Source organism: Leopardus geoffroyi, chromosome B2 (assembly GCF_018350155.1).
Source record: "Leopardus geoffroyi isolate Oge1 chromosome B2, O.geoffroyi_Oge1_pat1.0, whole genome shotgun sequence".
In the NCBI taxonomy this organism is placed as follows: domain Eukaryota; kingdom Metazoa; phylum Chordata; class Mammalia; order Carnivora; family Felidae; genus Leopardus; species Leopardus geoffroyi.
In genome coordinates this window covers 121962149-121979900 of record NC_059332.1, presented here as the reverse complement: position 1 = coordinate 121979900, position 17752 = coordinate 121962149, and the positions used below count along the sequence as shown (strand labels likewise).

The window sequence follows — 17752 nt, the reverse complement described above, 5'->3', positions numbered from 1 at the left end:
TTTTTCTTCTCCCCATCGTGAATTAATATGTGATTGCCAGAGAGTAATTTGTAACTGTCAAACGAGGAAAAGGAAGTTGGTATTTTGGTGATCTCAGAGACTCACAGACTATGCCGCTTTCTGTCATTACTGTGGAACACTGTGTATTTAATATATGTCAGGTGTTGCTCTGAGTGCTTTACATGTATTGACTTATTTAAATCTCCTAACTTCCCTGTTAGGTAGGTTCTCTTATTGTTATTTTATAGATGAAGAACCCAGGCACAGAAGTTAAATAATGCGCTTGAAGTCACATAGTTAGTAGCAGAGCCTGGATTCCACCAAGGCTGTGTTGAAGGAGAGTCCAGGTCTTACCTACTTTACCAAACTCTGGTGAACTGGAGGATTTTGACATGGAGTGATTATGGGGGGGTTCATGAAAGTGTGCAAGTATATCTCTAGGTTCTTTATTCTGTTGCCAGTTACACGGGGGGTGGGGGGGGGTGGGGAGGACCAGTGTTTATACCTCACAGGCTCTCAGTAAATCTTTGTAGAATGAATCTAAGAGTCTTTGATCATAGTATATGGTGCTGAAGTTGACCTCTGTGATTCATGCATTATCAAGAAGCCTTGGCTTCCTTATATTAATAATTTGCATGAAAATAATGGCATTTTCATGAACATGGAAATAGCATGGGCCATGGCCACGGATGTGAGAAAACAAGAATGTGTATGCCAGAGAATTCCAGTTCATTTATGGGAATGATAGGGAAGAGATGAGTCTTGAAAGGTAAATCAGGCATGGGGTTCTATGGGCTTGACCTAAGTAAATGGGAAAGGAAAGAAAAGGACAAATTTGAGGAATGTTTATGAGGAATAGTAAATACAGTTAGTATTAATTGGATATAGAAGTTTTGAGAAAAAGGGGAATCAGAAAACAGTGACTTTGGGATTTTTTATGTTTGGACAAGAAAAGGCAATTGATCATTTTGTGGGCAAGAGGATGAGTTAGGAGATGATCTATACATTTGAGGTAGTGATTATAGGGTATATAATATGTATTTAGTGCTTTTTCTAATAACTGTAGAGCAGTCCTCAACTGGAGGTGATTTGGGGCCACAAGGACACTTGGCTGTGTCTGTAGACAGTTGGGGATGCTGCTAAACATCCTGTGATGGGGAGTCCAGCTCCCTACGACAGAGAAATATCCTGCTCAAAACATCAGTAGTATCAAGGTTGAGAAATCGTGCTCTAGAGAATATGAGGCGGGCAGGATAGATTTTGCCATGACCTTGTTCAAAGAAGTTCACATTTATAGTTCCCTTTTAGTTTTCACCCTTATTATTAGAGCATTGAAAGAGCTATCATGAAATTATTTTGTTCAATTGAGCAATCAGGTATCAATGATGTACAATGTATCAAATATTTAGGTTGCAAAAATAGAGAAATCCAACACATGGCAGCCCTTGCTGTCAAGGAGCTTCAGAGTTTAAATAAGGGGGTTGCGTAATCCAAAAACCAAAACTCTTTAGAGCATTACTTTCAGCTTCATAGAGCATGCAGAATATAAAGTTGTCATTGAATGACTGATTGGATGAACTTGCAAGCATGAACTTTTCAGTGGATGTTTTCAGTAGTATGTGGTATTCAAGATCATTGATGGGAAGAGTTTGGGTTGTGGTAAGATGATTCTAAGTGTTACTGTCAGGTAGTAGGATTTTGCTTTATGACCTTATAAGAAAAATCAGGAGCATCTCAAGAATAAAGTAGAGAGGAGTTTTTAGTGTTTTAAAGTGCTTGTTTTAATATGTATGCTTTTCACTTAAACATGTTTAATTATAAAAATAATATAGCATAGAAGTATATGAATTTTGAAAGTTATTTTTTTTTCTTGATAGCACACTCTAGATGTAATCACTTTTAAAAGTTCACTTCCATTCCTGTGGATAGATGTAATCACTTTTAAAAGTTCACTTCCATTCCTGTGGACTTTTTAATGGCATTAATATAGTGATACAGCACCTTTACTATATAATATTACAGTGCTTTCTTTTTCCCACTTAATGTGTAATGGTTTCCTTTTCATGCACATAGGTTTACTACTTTTATATCTGACATGAACTGTTCCATTGTTTAGATGCATCATGATTTGTTACCATTCCCTTATGGATGTCCACCCACAATTTTTTTTTGTTTTTTTTTTTGTTTTTTTTTTTTTTGCCCTATAGGCAGCACCACAGTAAAGAATCTTGTTTGTAGACTGTTGCACAGTAATGTTAATGTTTCTGTAGAACACATTCCCAGAAGTATAACTTACGTAGCATTTTCATTTTATCGTAGCATTTTCATTTTATCGCATTCCTCCCCACCAAAAGTTGAACCAGGCTGTGCTCTTGCCAACAATGTCAGATAGCACTCTCTTTCCCCTTTAGCTTGGCAACACTAGCTGCTAATAAAAAAGAAGTACTCCTACCTATTTGTCTGCTGGCTCTCCCCCTCTGTCCCTAATCTTCCGCCACCTCCCTTTTTAGTCCTCCTTCCCCTATATCCCCCTCCCATTCACGTCTCCCCTGTGCTCTGCCACACCTTTCTTTGACTTGTGTAATTTGACTTGGGTTGTTGTTGTTGTTGTTGTTTTTAATCTCTCACTTTTTCTCTCTGAGTTGTTTTCTCTTAAGTGGTTTGTAGGAGCTCTTTTAAAAATTTTTTGTTTATTATTTTGAAAGAGACAGCATGAGCGGGGGAGGGGCAGAGAGAGCGGGAGAGAGAGAATTCCAAGCAGGCTCTGCACCGTCAGCACAGAGCTCAATATAGGGCTTGAATGCACGAAATCATGAGATCATGACCTGAGCCAAAATTGAGAGTCAGAGGCTTAGCCACCCAGGTGCCCCTGTAGGAGCTCTTTTTATTATATAGATTAACCCCATATATATATTTCCCCAGATACTTGATGTTCGCTTGTGGTATCTTTAATCAGGGAGAAATTTAAAAATTTTATATAAAATTTGTCAGACTTCCTCACTTGAAGATTGTAAATATATTTTTATATGTTTCTCCTTTATGTTCATTTCCTTGATCAATAAGGAATTTATACGTGATATACTTAGGTGATACACCATAGACATAGGATAGAACCTTCCTCTCAAATGGCCAATATTCCCAATACAATATTGAATACCCCATGCTTTTCCTGGTGATTTGAAGCATCACTTTGTATATACTGAATTTCTATCTATAACTGTATGTGTATTCTTATATGTTTTTTCATTACTCAATTCTTACTCTTTTTTTCTTTCCAACTCTTATGTATAACAAATACAAATACATCCTGTTGGTTCATTTGCAGATGCTCTATTCTAATTCATCAATCTATTCTCATTTTAGTTTACTCCAACTTAATAGGAGTTCTTGATATCGCCTAGTTTGGTTCCCCTATTATTATTCTTAATTTAAAAATTTTATTGGTCATTCTCACTTCTACTCTTCCAAATGAACTTCAGCATCAGTGTGGCTTGTTTCTCCCCAAAATAGTCTCTGGATTTTTACTGCCAGATCATTCTTTTTGTTGTTGTTATGTACTCTTGAAACTTACTTGCATGACACTTAAGCAAATTAATAAAACGACAATGACAACAACAAAAAAAACTGGGCTCAAGCTAAAAGTAGGGTACACTTTTGTGTTACTGTCTGTCTATGACTAGGCCCAGTTTTTTTCAGAATTTTTGCCTGGTTGACCTTTAAATATGTTTTTTCTCATGTTATTTTTCTTTCTTTTTCAGAGTCATGTCAGATCTCATTTCATTTAAATTTTTTCTAAATAGATGCATACTTCGAATTTTCTTCTTGTTTCTATAACATCGCTACCACTTTTATAATTATCTCTCAGTTTATAGTATATAAATTCTCTGAGAATAGCTACCATGTGATTCATATCTTTTTTTTTTTTTTTTAATTTAGTTATGTCACAGGCCAAGGTTGTATAGCCTTTGGAAAATCAACAAATTTGGACCTCAGTTTTCTTAAAGTAGGTATAATTATACCTACTCTACATGGTGGTTATAAAGCCAGAAGAGCTTATAAAGCACCTGCCAGGAGAGCATACTGAGGTGCCCATAGCAAGGCCAAAGTGGCTGTCTAGAAAAGCAGAAACATTGGGTGGCTGGTATTAAGTGCAGGTAGTAGGTAGAGAGTAAATTGAGGTTATTGTCCGAAGAAAAGGTGGAGGAAAACTTGCAAAAACGAGATCATCTCATGTTTTCAAAATGTAAACCTTTAGGGGTTAATCACTAAACTCTATTGAGTGCTTGTGGGCAGAGCACTGTGTCATGTGCTGTCGAGTATGTGAACATACGTATACGGCAGTTTCTATGCTCCAAGAGCTAGTTGTCTAATATTGAAGATGCTTTGAGACCAAAGAAATGAATCAGAGATGGGTGAATCATGTGGATGGATATGCACGCTTAGGTTGTCATTAAATTCAGCAAGAGAATGACATTTGGGTGGTACTAGGGAAGCTGAGCTGTGTATCCTTTACAAAGGCATACGTGTTGAAAAAGATCTTCAAGACAAGGCCTGGATAATTTCGTACTTAAGAGAAAATTTAGACACTGCTATTTAGATCTTAGCCAAGAAAGGAAACAGTGGAGCCCTGGAGGAAGCAGCCCATCAAGGAGTAACTGCAGGGAAAAAGGAGGCTTTGCTTGAGAGCCAGCTGGGAGTATGAGAAAGGTGAATTGGACAGGTAGGGTAAGATGATTAAGTGTTGGTCCTGCCACTTGACGTGAAGTCACTCAACTTCTTGTCTCTTTTTCTGGTCTGTAAAACAAGCAGGTTAGACTTGGTCAACTGGATAGCTGTCATTTCTATCCGAATGAAAAATCAAAATGATGATCGATTCTCCTCCACCCTACTAGAGACTGAACACTGGTCACTAATATGTGAATCTTCGGAATGCATATTTTTTTGGTAACCATGATTTGGTCGCTGAATTTTACATGACTTGAGAGAGGACATCCTTTTCCTCTAGAATGGCACATTTTACTTTTACTTCCTAGTGGGCTATTTGATTTAAAGATCGTGTTAGTGGTTTAGGAGTCATAGACATATACAGAACTAGAAATTATTTAATTTATTTCATTGTGTACAGATGGTTCCTCACTTACAATGGTCTACTTAGATTTTTCGATTTTACAATAGTGCGGAAGTGATACGCATTTGGTAGAAACGGTATGTTGAATTTTGATCTTTCCCCGGGGATGTAATGTGGTGTGATCCTGTCTCATGATGCTAGATGGTGGCAGTGAGCTGAAGCTTCCAATCAGTAACCTGATCGAGGGGTCAGCAGCCAGTATGCTTACAACCATTCTGTACCCATATAGTCTGTTTTTACTTTCATTAAAGTATTCAGTAAGTTACATGAGATACTCAATACTTGACTAAAACGTAGGCTTTCTGTTAGGTGATTTTTTCCCCAACTGTAGGCTACTGTAAATGTTCCGAGCACATTTAAGGTAGGCTAGGCTAAGCTATGACGTTCTGTAGGTTAGGTGTATTAAATACATTTTCAGCTTATGGTCTTTTCAGCTTAGGCTGGTTTATCAGGACATAGCCCCGTGGTAAATGGAGGAAGGTCTGTAGATGAGGAAACGAGCTAGGGAGATTTAGGGAGCTTCGTAAGCTGGAAGGTAGGTAATAGCTGAATAGTTGCAGAGCAGGAACCAGAGTCCAAGCTTCTTTTTTTCTATGCAATAGAAAATTCATTCCATGCTGACGTTTTTTTGGACTTTATGAAAATTTAATGCTGTTTTTTGTGGTTGTTATACAGTGAACGAATTTCTAGTTGGTTAGGGAGGATGGGAGAACACAGTAAACATTTTACACTTTTCTGTGATGGATTTGAATACTCCTTTGAATACTCATGTCTCTTAGTGATCCACAACTGGTTATTTTAGTTATTCATTCACTTCTGACCTATTAGTAGGTTTTGTCTGCCATCTGATTATGAGGGGAATTTTGTAATGTGGTTGGATAAGTGGAAGTGTATCACATTGCTGTTGACAACAGCTCAGTGGAAAATTTGCTGAATGTATCTTTTTTCTTTTACTGTGGATAACATCAAATTGAAATTAACATATTTCCAAAATAGCCTGAGTCAAGTTTATCTCTCAAGGGGAAGGTTCTAGAGTTGGAATTATTAAACCGCTTGAAATCGCATGCAAAATTTTGTGTGTATGGTGCTTTTTTCTGTCAAGCGTGTCCCATTGTTTTCATGAGTTTTTTCAAAGGGTATGTGACCTAAATAAAAAGATTTCAGAACTACTGCTTTAATGAGTGATAATCAAATCTATAATACTGGACTCATTTTCCTGTTAGAAAAAAAAAAAAAAGACTTTCACTTAAATGACTGAATTGTTCAAATACTACATCTTGGGCTTGATGTCTGATAGATAAGAATCACCAGAAATGAAAGGAATATATATTTATTGCATCTGCAGAAATATTATAGGATCACATGTTGTGATTTTTGTGCTTAAGACTTTCTATGCCATTTTATGACCCACCTACTTAAAAAAAAAAAAAGTCAAAATTACAGTTTTTCAGTGTATTAAATGTGTAAGTGGGGTCAATGTTTTTTACATGCAAACCAGTTGGAAGTTATTAAAATGAATTGTAATGGGAAGTGGGAATTAGTCCTGTATAGCCCGGATTGAGACATTTCTGTGCTTTATGGGTCTTTCCCCTATTCATTTGACAGAGGCCAAAATTCACCATGCCTCTTTTCCATGTCTTAGGGTCACCTTCCAACCTACACATACCCCACCACCGCCATCATCATCATCATCAGTATCAGTGCTCTCAGTTTCCTCCTTTCTTATCCCTCTCTCATCTCTCACTCCTCTCTACTTTGCTATAATCTGGAAGTATTTCCCCCCCGCCCCCCCATAAAAGTCAAATGCCTCTGTAATCCTCAATCTGTTTTCCTAGTGGTTTTTCCACTCCTTGGCTTTACTCCACTTATAGTCTCTCAAACCTCAGGGTCTGGAATGTCAGCTTTGTTCTCTTTGCTGCCTTTTCCAACACCGTTATTCCTTCATTCTTTTTTTTTTTTTTTTTTTTTTTCCTTATGTCTCTGCTCCTTTGAAATTCCTGTCTTTTGCCTAAGCCACCTGTTTGTTAGTCCTTAGTGAGCAACCTCATGGCTGCTTTTCCTTATTCACTGGCAGTTGGTTTACAGTTTTCTTCACCCTCAGCTTCCGATGATTATAGCTTACCTGGGCGTCCATGTGGAATAACACCAACAAATACCTGGACCAAAACACCAAAACACCAAAAACACCTGGACTTTGAGTTCATTGGCCACTTGATTTCCAGTAACTTTCACCTCATCAGCAATTCACTATAATCCACCTCCTCCAGAATCACATATTCACAATCCTTATTCTGACCACAGCCACCTAGCTGTGCCTCTCAAATCATGACCTTTTCTTGACCTTTGGGCCTCTCTCCTTTATTCCCAGTGTATCGGTAGTCTTCCTTCTACGTTTTATTTCTTTAATCCCACTTAGAATTCGTGATTTATAATTTCAGTAACTCCCCCCCCCCCCCCTTTTTGCCAATACCTTTAACTTCCTTGTTTCTCTGCTTTTTCTCTTTGCACCTGTTGGATAGAAAGTTAACACCAAATGAAGCAGTTAATGTCTTCTCTGTGTCTGTTCATACATGGCTGAGCATTGCTAGAAAAAGTCACAAAGAAAGGCAAATTGATTCCTCTATAAATGTGTTATCACAGATATTCATTTATTTGTTTGTTTGTTTGTTTATTATTTTTAAAGTAGACTTCATGCCCAGTGCGGAGCCCATTGCGGGGCTTAAACTCACGACCCTGATGTCGTGACCTAAGCTGAGATCAAGAGTCAGAAACTAGGGGCGCCTGGGTGGCGCAGTTGGTTAAGCGTCCGACTTCAGCCAGGTCACGATTTCGCGGTCCGTGAGTTCGAGCCCCGTGTCAGGCTCTGGGCTGATGGCTCAGAGCCTGGAGCCTGTTTCCGATTCTGTGTCTCCCTCTCTCTCTGCCCCTCCCCCATTCATGCTCTGTCTCTCTCTGTCCCAAAAATAAATAAACGTTGAAAAAAAAAAAAAAAGTCAGAAACTAAACTGACTGAGCCATCCAGGCATTCCTCATAAATCTTTTTATTTATTTATTTATTTATTTATTTTTAATATTCTTAAAAAAATTTTTTTTGACGCTTATCTATTTTTGAGAGGGAAAGAGAGCACAAGTGGGGGAGGGCCAGAGAAATGGAGACACAGAATTCAAAGCAAGCTCTGGGCTCTTAGCTGTCGGCACAGAGCATGACACGGGGCTTGAACTCATGAGCTGTGAGATCATGACCTGAGCCAAAGTTGGATGCTCAACTAACTGAGCCACCCAGGCAGCCCCCTCACGAAATTTTTTTTAAAAAGTTTTTATTTGAGTATAGTTGACCTATAATGTTACATTAGTTTCAGGTGTTATTATCACAAATCTTAAGTGGGTCTTCAGTACTATCCAACAATTCCCTTACTGCAATGATTATTGAAGACTCTTTGCTTCGCCAGTTTTTTTACTTTCCTCGTTCAGTCTCAGTCTCACTAAGTCGCTGGCTGCTTTGTTATGGAGAGAATAGAATCTAACCATTAGGGATTTACATCTTCCAGCTCAACATACGTATCTGCCTCCTGTTACAGTAAAAAGAGCCTTTTACCTATCTTAGTTTGGATTCTGCCTATGCTTCATATCCCATCCCTTTCTGCCTTCTCAGAAATTCTAAAATATCTAAATGTGGTTCTTGCTTTTCCTAATATTGTCAGCCAGTCCATCTCACTTTTGTCTTTTCTGTCAGCTGACCCTTTTGCTACCATTCTACCATAACCCTCCCTTTCCAGCCAAACTTTTTAAAGAGTCATTTGCATATATTCTCATCTAAAGCCCTTCAGACAAGATTTGACTCAGAAATCAGATTTTTTTTGGATTTAGAGAAGCATCAACATGTACGTACTACCTAAGGTTGTGATAATCCCAGTGGGATGTGGGGCAGCGCCCTGTAATCATCACCTTGTTGTTTCTGACCTGAACATGCATGGCTTTACACTTTAAGTGGGATAAGTAAGGACTATAAATAGTTTCATGTTAGTCCAGGTCAGGTTTTGTTTTTGTTTTTTTTAAGTATATTTATTTTTAGAGAGAGAGAAGAGCGTGGGAGGAGGAGCAGAGAGAGGGAGAGAGGGAATCCCAAGCAGACTGCACTGTCAGTGCGGAACCCGACATGGGGCTCCAACTCAGGAGCTGTGAGATCATGCCCTGAGCTGAAATTGAGAGTCAGACACTTTAATGACTGAGCCACCCAGGTGTCCCGGGTCAAGTTTTGCTTCCAAATTAAAACAAAACAAAACCTTATTTTTTCAGAGCTTTTGGTTTTGGAATTACGAGTAGATTGTGGACAGGTATTGCCGCCTCTGTTTTTTAGCTTCATTTTTTTTTTTTTTTTTAACCCATCCTGGCTTCTCCTGTCCCTTGTCTCAAATGGCTCTTGCTAATTCTACCAATGACCTTTATCCGAAGAGATCATGTCTAGAGGACTAGTGAACATCTTCACATCTTCAGTCCTCAGACTCTGGTGGTGCCAGATCCGTCAAACTTCCCTTGGCTTCCTCGGCCACCTCCCCTCCCTGTCTCTTCCCTGTCACCCTTTTGCAGGTTCAGCATCCTCTATCTTGTGACCAAAGGCTGGGTTTCTTGCAAGGCTCTGTCCTAGTACCGCTTCTTTTCCCACCCCCGGTTCTCTCGTTTTGTGATCTCACTTATGTCTGTGCCTTCAGCTAATTCTGTGCTAATGAATCACAGATAGATGCTCCAGAGGAGACCTCTCCTTGAGCTTGACTTCTTATCTTCTCCCCTGTCTCTTTCCTCTTCTCCCTACTTGCTTACATCATTTTGGTGGCTTCCAGTTCTGTTAGGATGTTTGGCATGGCCTAAAGGCTCTGCATGGCCTGGCCGCTGCCCCTACTTCAGCTCCATTTAACTCTGTTCCTTTAACCTTGTGCTTTTACTTCCTCTGAGGTACTGTGCTGCCTCCCACAATGCAGTCACTGTACCAGCTACTCTCTCTGTTTGCGGTGCTCTTCCTTCTGGGTAGGTCATTCCTACTCATTTTTACATCACTGCTCAACTCTTAACTTTCCTGTGGAGGCCCTCTAATTTGTGTGCCCTATCACCATATCTTATGACACCATGTATGCTTATAACACTAATAACAGTTTTATTTTTGTTCAGTTAGTATACCTTCTCCACTAGATGTGAGCCCTTTCAGCCCAATGATTACATCAACTTTTGTTCACCATCATATTTCCAGCATAGTGCTTGGCATCTAGTAGGCAAATAACAAACGTCTTATATGCATTCTGTACATTAATTTATTTCTAATTTTAAAAGTAATTTGTGTATATTTACCAGTGAAGCATGTGCAATTTCTGCAGTTTTAAGTGGACCCAATCCTAGTGGTAATACTACTAAAAATTATAAAGATACATTGTAGAGAATTCTATGAAATACCTGTATATTTTTTAAAGGATCAAATGCATGAAAGCCTTACTTTGATCTAACTCATAATTAATTTTGTTCTTCACTGTTTCTGTATTGACATCTTCCCCAATATTCTTGACAGTGATCAAATATCTTACTAAGCCTAATGTTGTGCCCAAGTAAAATATATGCAGGGTCCAGCACAATCCAGCAGACTCTTAACTTGCTCATCAGTTTGTAGGTACCATGGGATTAAAAATAGCTTAGCCATCTGCTAACTGACCAGACAATTTTAGTAGTGTGAAAGGGCGTGGTAGGAGAGAGGGATCTAGGGTCTAGGTGTTCTGTCAGAGCAAGGCTCAGTGCAGAAACCACCTTGTGACCTCTTAATACTGAAACTTAAGAGTCACTTCAAAATTAGGAAGAGATTTGGTAGAGGTTAAGCATAGCATAGTCCCAGTAGTAGGGGATTTCCCAGAATGTAGGGTGACAAAAGAATTTCAACATTTCAATGTTTCACTAAATTTTTTTAGAGAAAAGAATATGTTTAAAGATATAAATTACATAAAACTTAATTACCATATGATATATTCATATAATATGTAATGTGTAACAAATATTTCTAGAAATCAGCTTTAATTAATTAGTCTTGTGTATTTATTCTCTAATTAGGAAAATCAGTAGATTCCCAGTCATCTCACAGTGAATCTGAAATTGTGCCAAAAGTTGCTAAAATGACCGTGTCCGGAAAGAAGCAAACTATGGGATTTGAAGTGCCTGGGTAAGGTTTTTAACCCTCCCCCACCTTTTTATTTGAAATTGGTACGTCTTGTATTTGACTGTAAGAGAACTATTTTAATTTTGCATGATGTGTCATTAACATTGAAGTATCGTGCGTTCTCAGAATGGCATGGCACAAAGAAAAGGGATTGTTTCTAAATTATGTATATTACTTAGTCTATCTCGTTGTCAGTGTCCTCATGTAAACTAAATGATTTTTAGCTACTTAACATAAAAAAGCATATTTTGTGAAATCTAACACTGTGTGATAGGGAATCCTTCTGCCACTAGATGGCGTAGGTAAGCAGTGTTTGGGAATTAAATGTCATGGAATCATTAATTTAAAAAGTTTTTCTGACTGTGATATTTAAACTCTTTTAGATTCTCAGGTTGACTAAAGTGGGCCACTAGAACAAGGGCGTAAAATATGAAATGAAACATACCTAGAATTCCAAATCTGGTGAGAAATGATAAATCCTATATTAGTAGCACTCATTTATCACTGTCTTTAGGATTCTCTCAGGAGTTTTTGTAGAGAAGGGAAGTTGGTTGCTTGAGACTTAATAGCACAGTTTAAAAACATTAACTTTAATAGAGCCTCTTTAAAATGTTCTTAAATCTATTACTTATAAATTGTATATGTTTTGTCTGCCATTTAGATAGGTAAGATTTGCTGTTATCAAATGTAAACAAAGAATAGAGGATTTTTTTTTAATTTCAAGAAATATAAACTAAGCAGCCTCAATTTTTTTTCCCTTACAACATTCTTCTATCTAAATTAATGGAGTTTCATGAGTCTTAGTTGTGAAGAATCTTAAATTGATGAACTTACTCTAATTCAGTGCAGGAAAGAACTCCATATCTAGGACATTGGATGAATGAAAAAGTTACATTTTAATTTGGGTAACTTCAGTCACTTAAAATAATTTTGAATCCTGATTTAGTTACCAAAACCTAAATGTATGTTTTTTCTCTCTGCATTGGGGTTGGGTTGTTGGAATCATAAATTTCTTTTTTATCCTTATGTCTTGGGAACCATTTAATCCCATTATGGGATTATTTTCATTGAGAGAGGAAAAAAAACCCCCAGAATATGCAATTCTTATTCTAAGGATTTTATAATCTTAATGCAGAATGTTTTGGAAGTCTTAGAAAGCAACATGTAAATAAGCCCCAATTCACATTAGAAGTAAATGCATAGTTATCTATGGGAATAATAAGAGGAAATAATGGATAATAAATGATCAAGAGAAAAATAGTAAATACAAGTAAATAATTATTGACAACCTAACTTTGTATTACTTTACAAGTGTGATGCAAGCCTTTCAGACTATATACTTCATGAGGGCAGGGCCACTAATGCTCATCATTGTATTTCTTTCATAGAATAGTTGTTTAAATATTCATTGATCAGAGTCCTTGGGGAAATACATTTTATTTTAAAAACAGACTTGGAAATATGTAAATATGTAAAGGTGAAAAAACAGCCTGTGAGTTAGTACTTTGATATAGCTCTATAAGAGACATCATCAGAACATGAAAGGTCTGTAGGTACAGATCAGGTTACTCAGAAATACATAATATTGCTGAAGGACCAAGCTATATTTGTTCAAATACTTATATAGGACTTGTTAGGGATAATACTTAGGCTGTTATTCTGATTTGGTCTTGAGAAAGCACAGAGAAACATAAAAAAACACTTCTGAGTCGAGATTTCAGCAGCATAAATATCTACACAGTGTGATTCCCAGTGACGGCTTGTAAAAAAGGGTAATGCATTGCTTAGAAGAAATGAGATAGCAAACTTTTTCTTCACTAATATTAAAGATGGTAAATACCTCTCTAGACAAAGCTTATTTAAGTATAAATGGTTTGAACCTTGCATAGAGGACAAATACTCTTAAATCTAAATTATTAGCTTCCTAGTCTCATTTAAATAACGAGAAAGAAAGCCTCTAGATTCATGTAGAAATATTCCCACTTTTGGAAAGATGGTTTAGGGAAAAAAAACCCAGAATAATCATATGATAATAATAGATAAGTTTACAAAATTGTATCAGAAAGCACCTGAAAAAACATTCAGACAACTTACTCTTTCTTTCATCAGTCAGTAGTTACAAAATTGGTCATTTAAAAAAAAAATTATTTATTTATTTTTGAGAAGGAGGGGAAGAGAGAGAGAGAGAGAGAGAGAGAGAGAGCAAACATGAGCAGGGGAGAGGCAGAGAGAGAGGGAGAGAGAGAATTCCAAGCAGGTTCTGCGCTAACAGCAGGGCATAATCCCATCAACTGTGAGATCATGACCTGAGCCAAGATTAAGAGTTGGATGCTTAACCCACTGAGCCTCCCAGGTGCCATCCAGAATCGTCATTTTTAGGCCTCATCTTAGAGATTTTTCAAAATCTTAAAAATACTGACTTTTACTTCATGATAATAAACCTTCAGACGGTTTTCCTGAGCACAGACTTACCCAGGATGCTTTTCTATTTACTTTGGTCACTTCCTTCTAACACTCTACGATTCAGTGACCTGATTTGCATTTTACCTAGGATTTACTTGAAAGGGAATGTTTTTGTGAAACCAAGAGAAAAGCAAACCTTTCTGTTACTGAATCGTAAAGGAAATGTTAAGTCAGACCTGTGTTTTGTGAAGCTCTTCCTGTGCTGGGCCCACTGAGCTCTGCCAGCCATAGCCATTCTGCTTGGATCTCTTCTCCATACAGGAGTTGACGTAAGCTTTCCTTTGAAGAAAAGCTTCTGTGACTACACCAGAGATTTGAAAAGAGAAATTGTGATGCACAGTTGTCATGTTTTGGTTTTAGAAGCTGTGGTCATTCAAATGTTTGCAAATTATAGTCTAAGATTTCACTTAATTTAGCCTGTTGGAATCCTTCCAAAGAACTGGAACCTTTTCCACAAACTTAAATTTTTTTGCTGTGGTTCAAGATGAAGCTAATCTTTCTAAGCAGTGTTAGCAAATGAACACCAGAATTGTTAGTAGAGATTTCAAAAGCAAGAGAAAGTAGGAGTGGATGCGAGGTTTTAGTAAAGTTGTGTGACTCTTTTCCTGAGGCCTAGGATGAAAGGTCAGCATTGAGCATATAAAATTGCCCTGAGTCGTTTTTGTTACAGCGTGCAAGAAGAAAATAGATTTACTATTCTCACATAAACTGCTTACTGTGTATAATTCTTTGCCAGTTCCAAAGTGAATTGGATAGAGTTGGTTTCATTTTTAATAACTTGCAATTTAACTTGTTCTTGGTCCTAATTTTTATCTATGTCATTGAAAGGAACGTTAAGTATAGCGTAGTCTGGTTGATTAGATCATGTTGCTTCTAGATGCCCATGGGATAGCACTGGATACAGTTTCTGTAGATAATGGTCAAAGAGCTAATGAACTAAGATCAGTGTTTACTTGTGAGGGTATCATCATTATCAAAGGGAAAATAAGTTATGCTAGGTGGCCTTGTTTCTACCTTATGTATTTGAGTCCCTCACTAGATGGTAAACTTTTGGGATTAGTAGATCAGTTTCTTATCTGCATCTTTTCTTTTCAACATCAATGCCAGTTGTGAGTTGTAGTTTTTAGAAAATCAGGTATCTTGTTGAATTAATGAATTAAAAGCTTCTTTGCTGAAAGTATTAAGAAAATGTAAACATTCAGAAATACCTCCTTTAAGGATGGTATTTGAGCGACACAGATGGTCTCTGTCCTGTTGGAAGAATGAGTTAGGGATAAACCTAATTTTTTTTTAATACCACTTTATCTCTAGGAATACATTTGATGCCAAGTTTTACAAAATATCTCCTTTATGCCATCTGTTTTGATAGGATTATATGGCCAAGGCTATGGGCTTGAATTCAGTTATTTTACAGGATATTTTCTTCTTACCTTAGTTTTTGATAGACTCTTTCTCTCCTGGGACCTTCCAAGTCTGTTTGTGGGCTTTGGGTCTAGCTACTTATCATTTCCACCTTCATTGATTGGCCACTTAGCAGAGATCATTTTTGGTCTCCAAAGGTAAGAAATAAGAACAGATAGCTTCTCTGCCCTTCTGACATTATAGGATGCCAGTTGAGTTGGTTTAAATACTTTTTTTCTGTCTCTGCTTTCTGTAGAGTAACTGAAGAAAATGGTCATAGTTTCCACACGCCTCAAAAAGGCCATCTTAGTGAAGAAACCGGCATTGCTCCTTCTGATGTTCTTGACACTGTTTCTAAATCAGTTCTTCCATCCCACACCATTCAAACATCAGAAGAGCAGAGTTCAGCACCAACACCAGTGAAAAAGTCCGGCAAGCTGAGGCAGCAAATAGACGTGAAAGCGGAACTGGAGAAGCGGCAAGGAGGGAAGCAGCTCCTCAACTTGGTAGTCATTGGTAATGCCCTTTGTTCCTCTGGATGGTTGGTCACCTCTGCTTTGGCCCGGCAGCTTTCTGGTGGCAGCGTGCAGACTCATTCCCGGTCTGAGTTTCTGTATGGGTGTAAATGGACCTAAGCAGGGAGGCATTGCATCGTAATGCTTGCTAGTCACCCCGGGTGACATAGTGCCACATCACCAAGGAGGTCATTAGACTTGCTTGTGGCATGTTCGTTTTGTGAACATTTTGAAAGTGGCATGTCTTATTGACAGTTTAATTTCCAAAAGTCAAGGAAACGTCCCCCCCTCTCTAAAGAGATGCTCTTTTTTTTTTTCTCCATTTATTTTAACTATCATTTGATAAAAATTGGTACTTACTACTCTAAACACTGACATGAGCTATCGGATTACATATTCTTGCAATGCCTCTATGTGAACAACATCTGGAAATTGTACCTAGTATTAATCTTGAATCAATTTTCCTTAGGTCATGTTGATGCTGGGAAAAGTACTCTGATGGGCCATATGCTTTATCTTCTGGGTAATGTAAACAAAAGAACTATGCATAAGTATGAACAGGAGTCTAAAAAGGCTGGCAAAGCTTCGTTTGCATATGCATGGGTCTTGGATGAGACTGGCGAAGAAAGGGAAAGGTAGTCACTATATTTCAAAATTTTCAGTTTGAAATGATATATATAATCTTTTAAATAAGTATGCGGTATGTGTTGAATATGTGTGGAAAAAAAACATGAAATACTTTAGAAACTTTTTTTTAGAGAAAAGCTTTTAATTATCAGGGAAATATTTTTATGATAGCTTTCATCGTATCTGTATACATTTTCTACTCTTCCAAATTCTGTGAGAATAGTTTAAGAGAATGTTTATCAAAAAATTAAAAAGCAAACTCAGAAAAAGGCAGTAAGAACTCTTAGCAACTTATTCTGTGAGAGAAGTTTCAGTTGTCACTTCCCTCAGTATATGTCAAGTTGACTTGATTTTGAATTAAAATTACGAATAAAACTGTTAATTTTATATCAAGTGAACTTAAGGAAAGATAACTTTTTGTAGTAAACTGTCTTCTGTCTCAAATTAAAATGACCAGTAAGTTTAAATTATCACTTTAATTCATCTTTATACTTTCTGTACTATGTTTTTATGAGATAGAGCTAACAAGTAATTAAATCTATCTCCTACCTTGGGATGAGCACTGGGTGTTGTATGGAAACCAATTTGACAATAAATTATATTATAAAAAGCCAAAAACCTATCTCCTACCATATAGGTTTAATCTAGTCAATTACTCCTGTATCTGTTCTGTGCCCAATGCTAACTCTGCAGGAGAGAACAGCTACTCATAGACTTCTGGCCAAAGTATTTCTTTTGAACAAGTCTTTTTAGAGTAGTGATATTTATCATGTTAGAACTGTCAGGGATGAGGGGGCGCAGTGGCACCTTTTTCAGGAAAGAAAGAGGACACCTAATAATTAAGTGAAATGGCGAAAATATCGACTGTGTCAAGATAATGACTAAAGACTTTGAAGTCCTCTGAAAGTCCTAAATCAACAAAGATTATTGCATGTCTCCTATCTTCCTTCTGAATAGTAGAGGATATATTTAGATTTTCATACTTTAAAAAAGTGCGTATTTATTTTTTTGGAGTCTTGAATAGTATGCGTTATAATATAAGGCAATTCTTAATAAAGGGAGTCACAATATTCCATAGCTCTTTTGATAAACAGAATTTTATGCCATGGTGGGTTTGTTTTTTTTTTTTTTCCTGGTAGGTATCTTTTTTATTCTATATAGGGTCATAAGCTTGTTTTCCAACCTAATAAGAAAAATTGGAAAATGAATATTGAAAACAGTGGAACTTTTGTATGATGTCAATGTTAGAAGACTAAATAATTTGCATTTATCAGTTTATGAAACATATTGTTAAAATATATGGCTTTTTAGTTGTCTGTTGCTCAGTATGATGCAATTTTAGAGTATTCTTTCATTTTGTATGTAGATAGCGGATGCTTCTAGATACGTAATGAGAGTTTAACTCACTACTGTATGTTCCTTAATAGC

General features: G+C 37.1%; 1 protein-coding gene across 3 annotated transcripts in view; it reads left to right on the top strand.

The window, feature by feature from the left end:
- The window catches only part of HBS1L (HBS1 like translational GTPase), an 88051-nt gene that overhangs the window by 40942 nt on the left and 29357 nt on the right, over nucleotides 1–17752 (top strand). For all 3 annotated transcript variants that reach the window (XM_045499708.1, XM_045499712.1, XM_045499711.1), the window contains 3 exons: nucleotides 11213–11321; nucleotides 15439–15698; nucleotides 16167–16332. In XM_045499708.1, the coding sequence (XP_045355664.1) occupies nucleotides 11213–11321; nucleotides 15439–15698; nucleotides 16167–16332 (535 nt within the window). The remainder of the gene's footprint in view (nucleotides 1–11212; nucleotides 11322–15438; nucleotides 15699–16166; nucleotides 16333–17752) is intronic.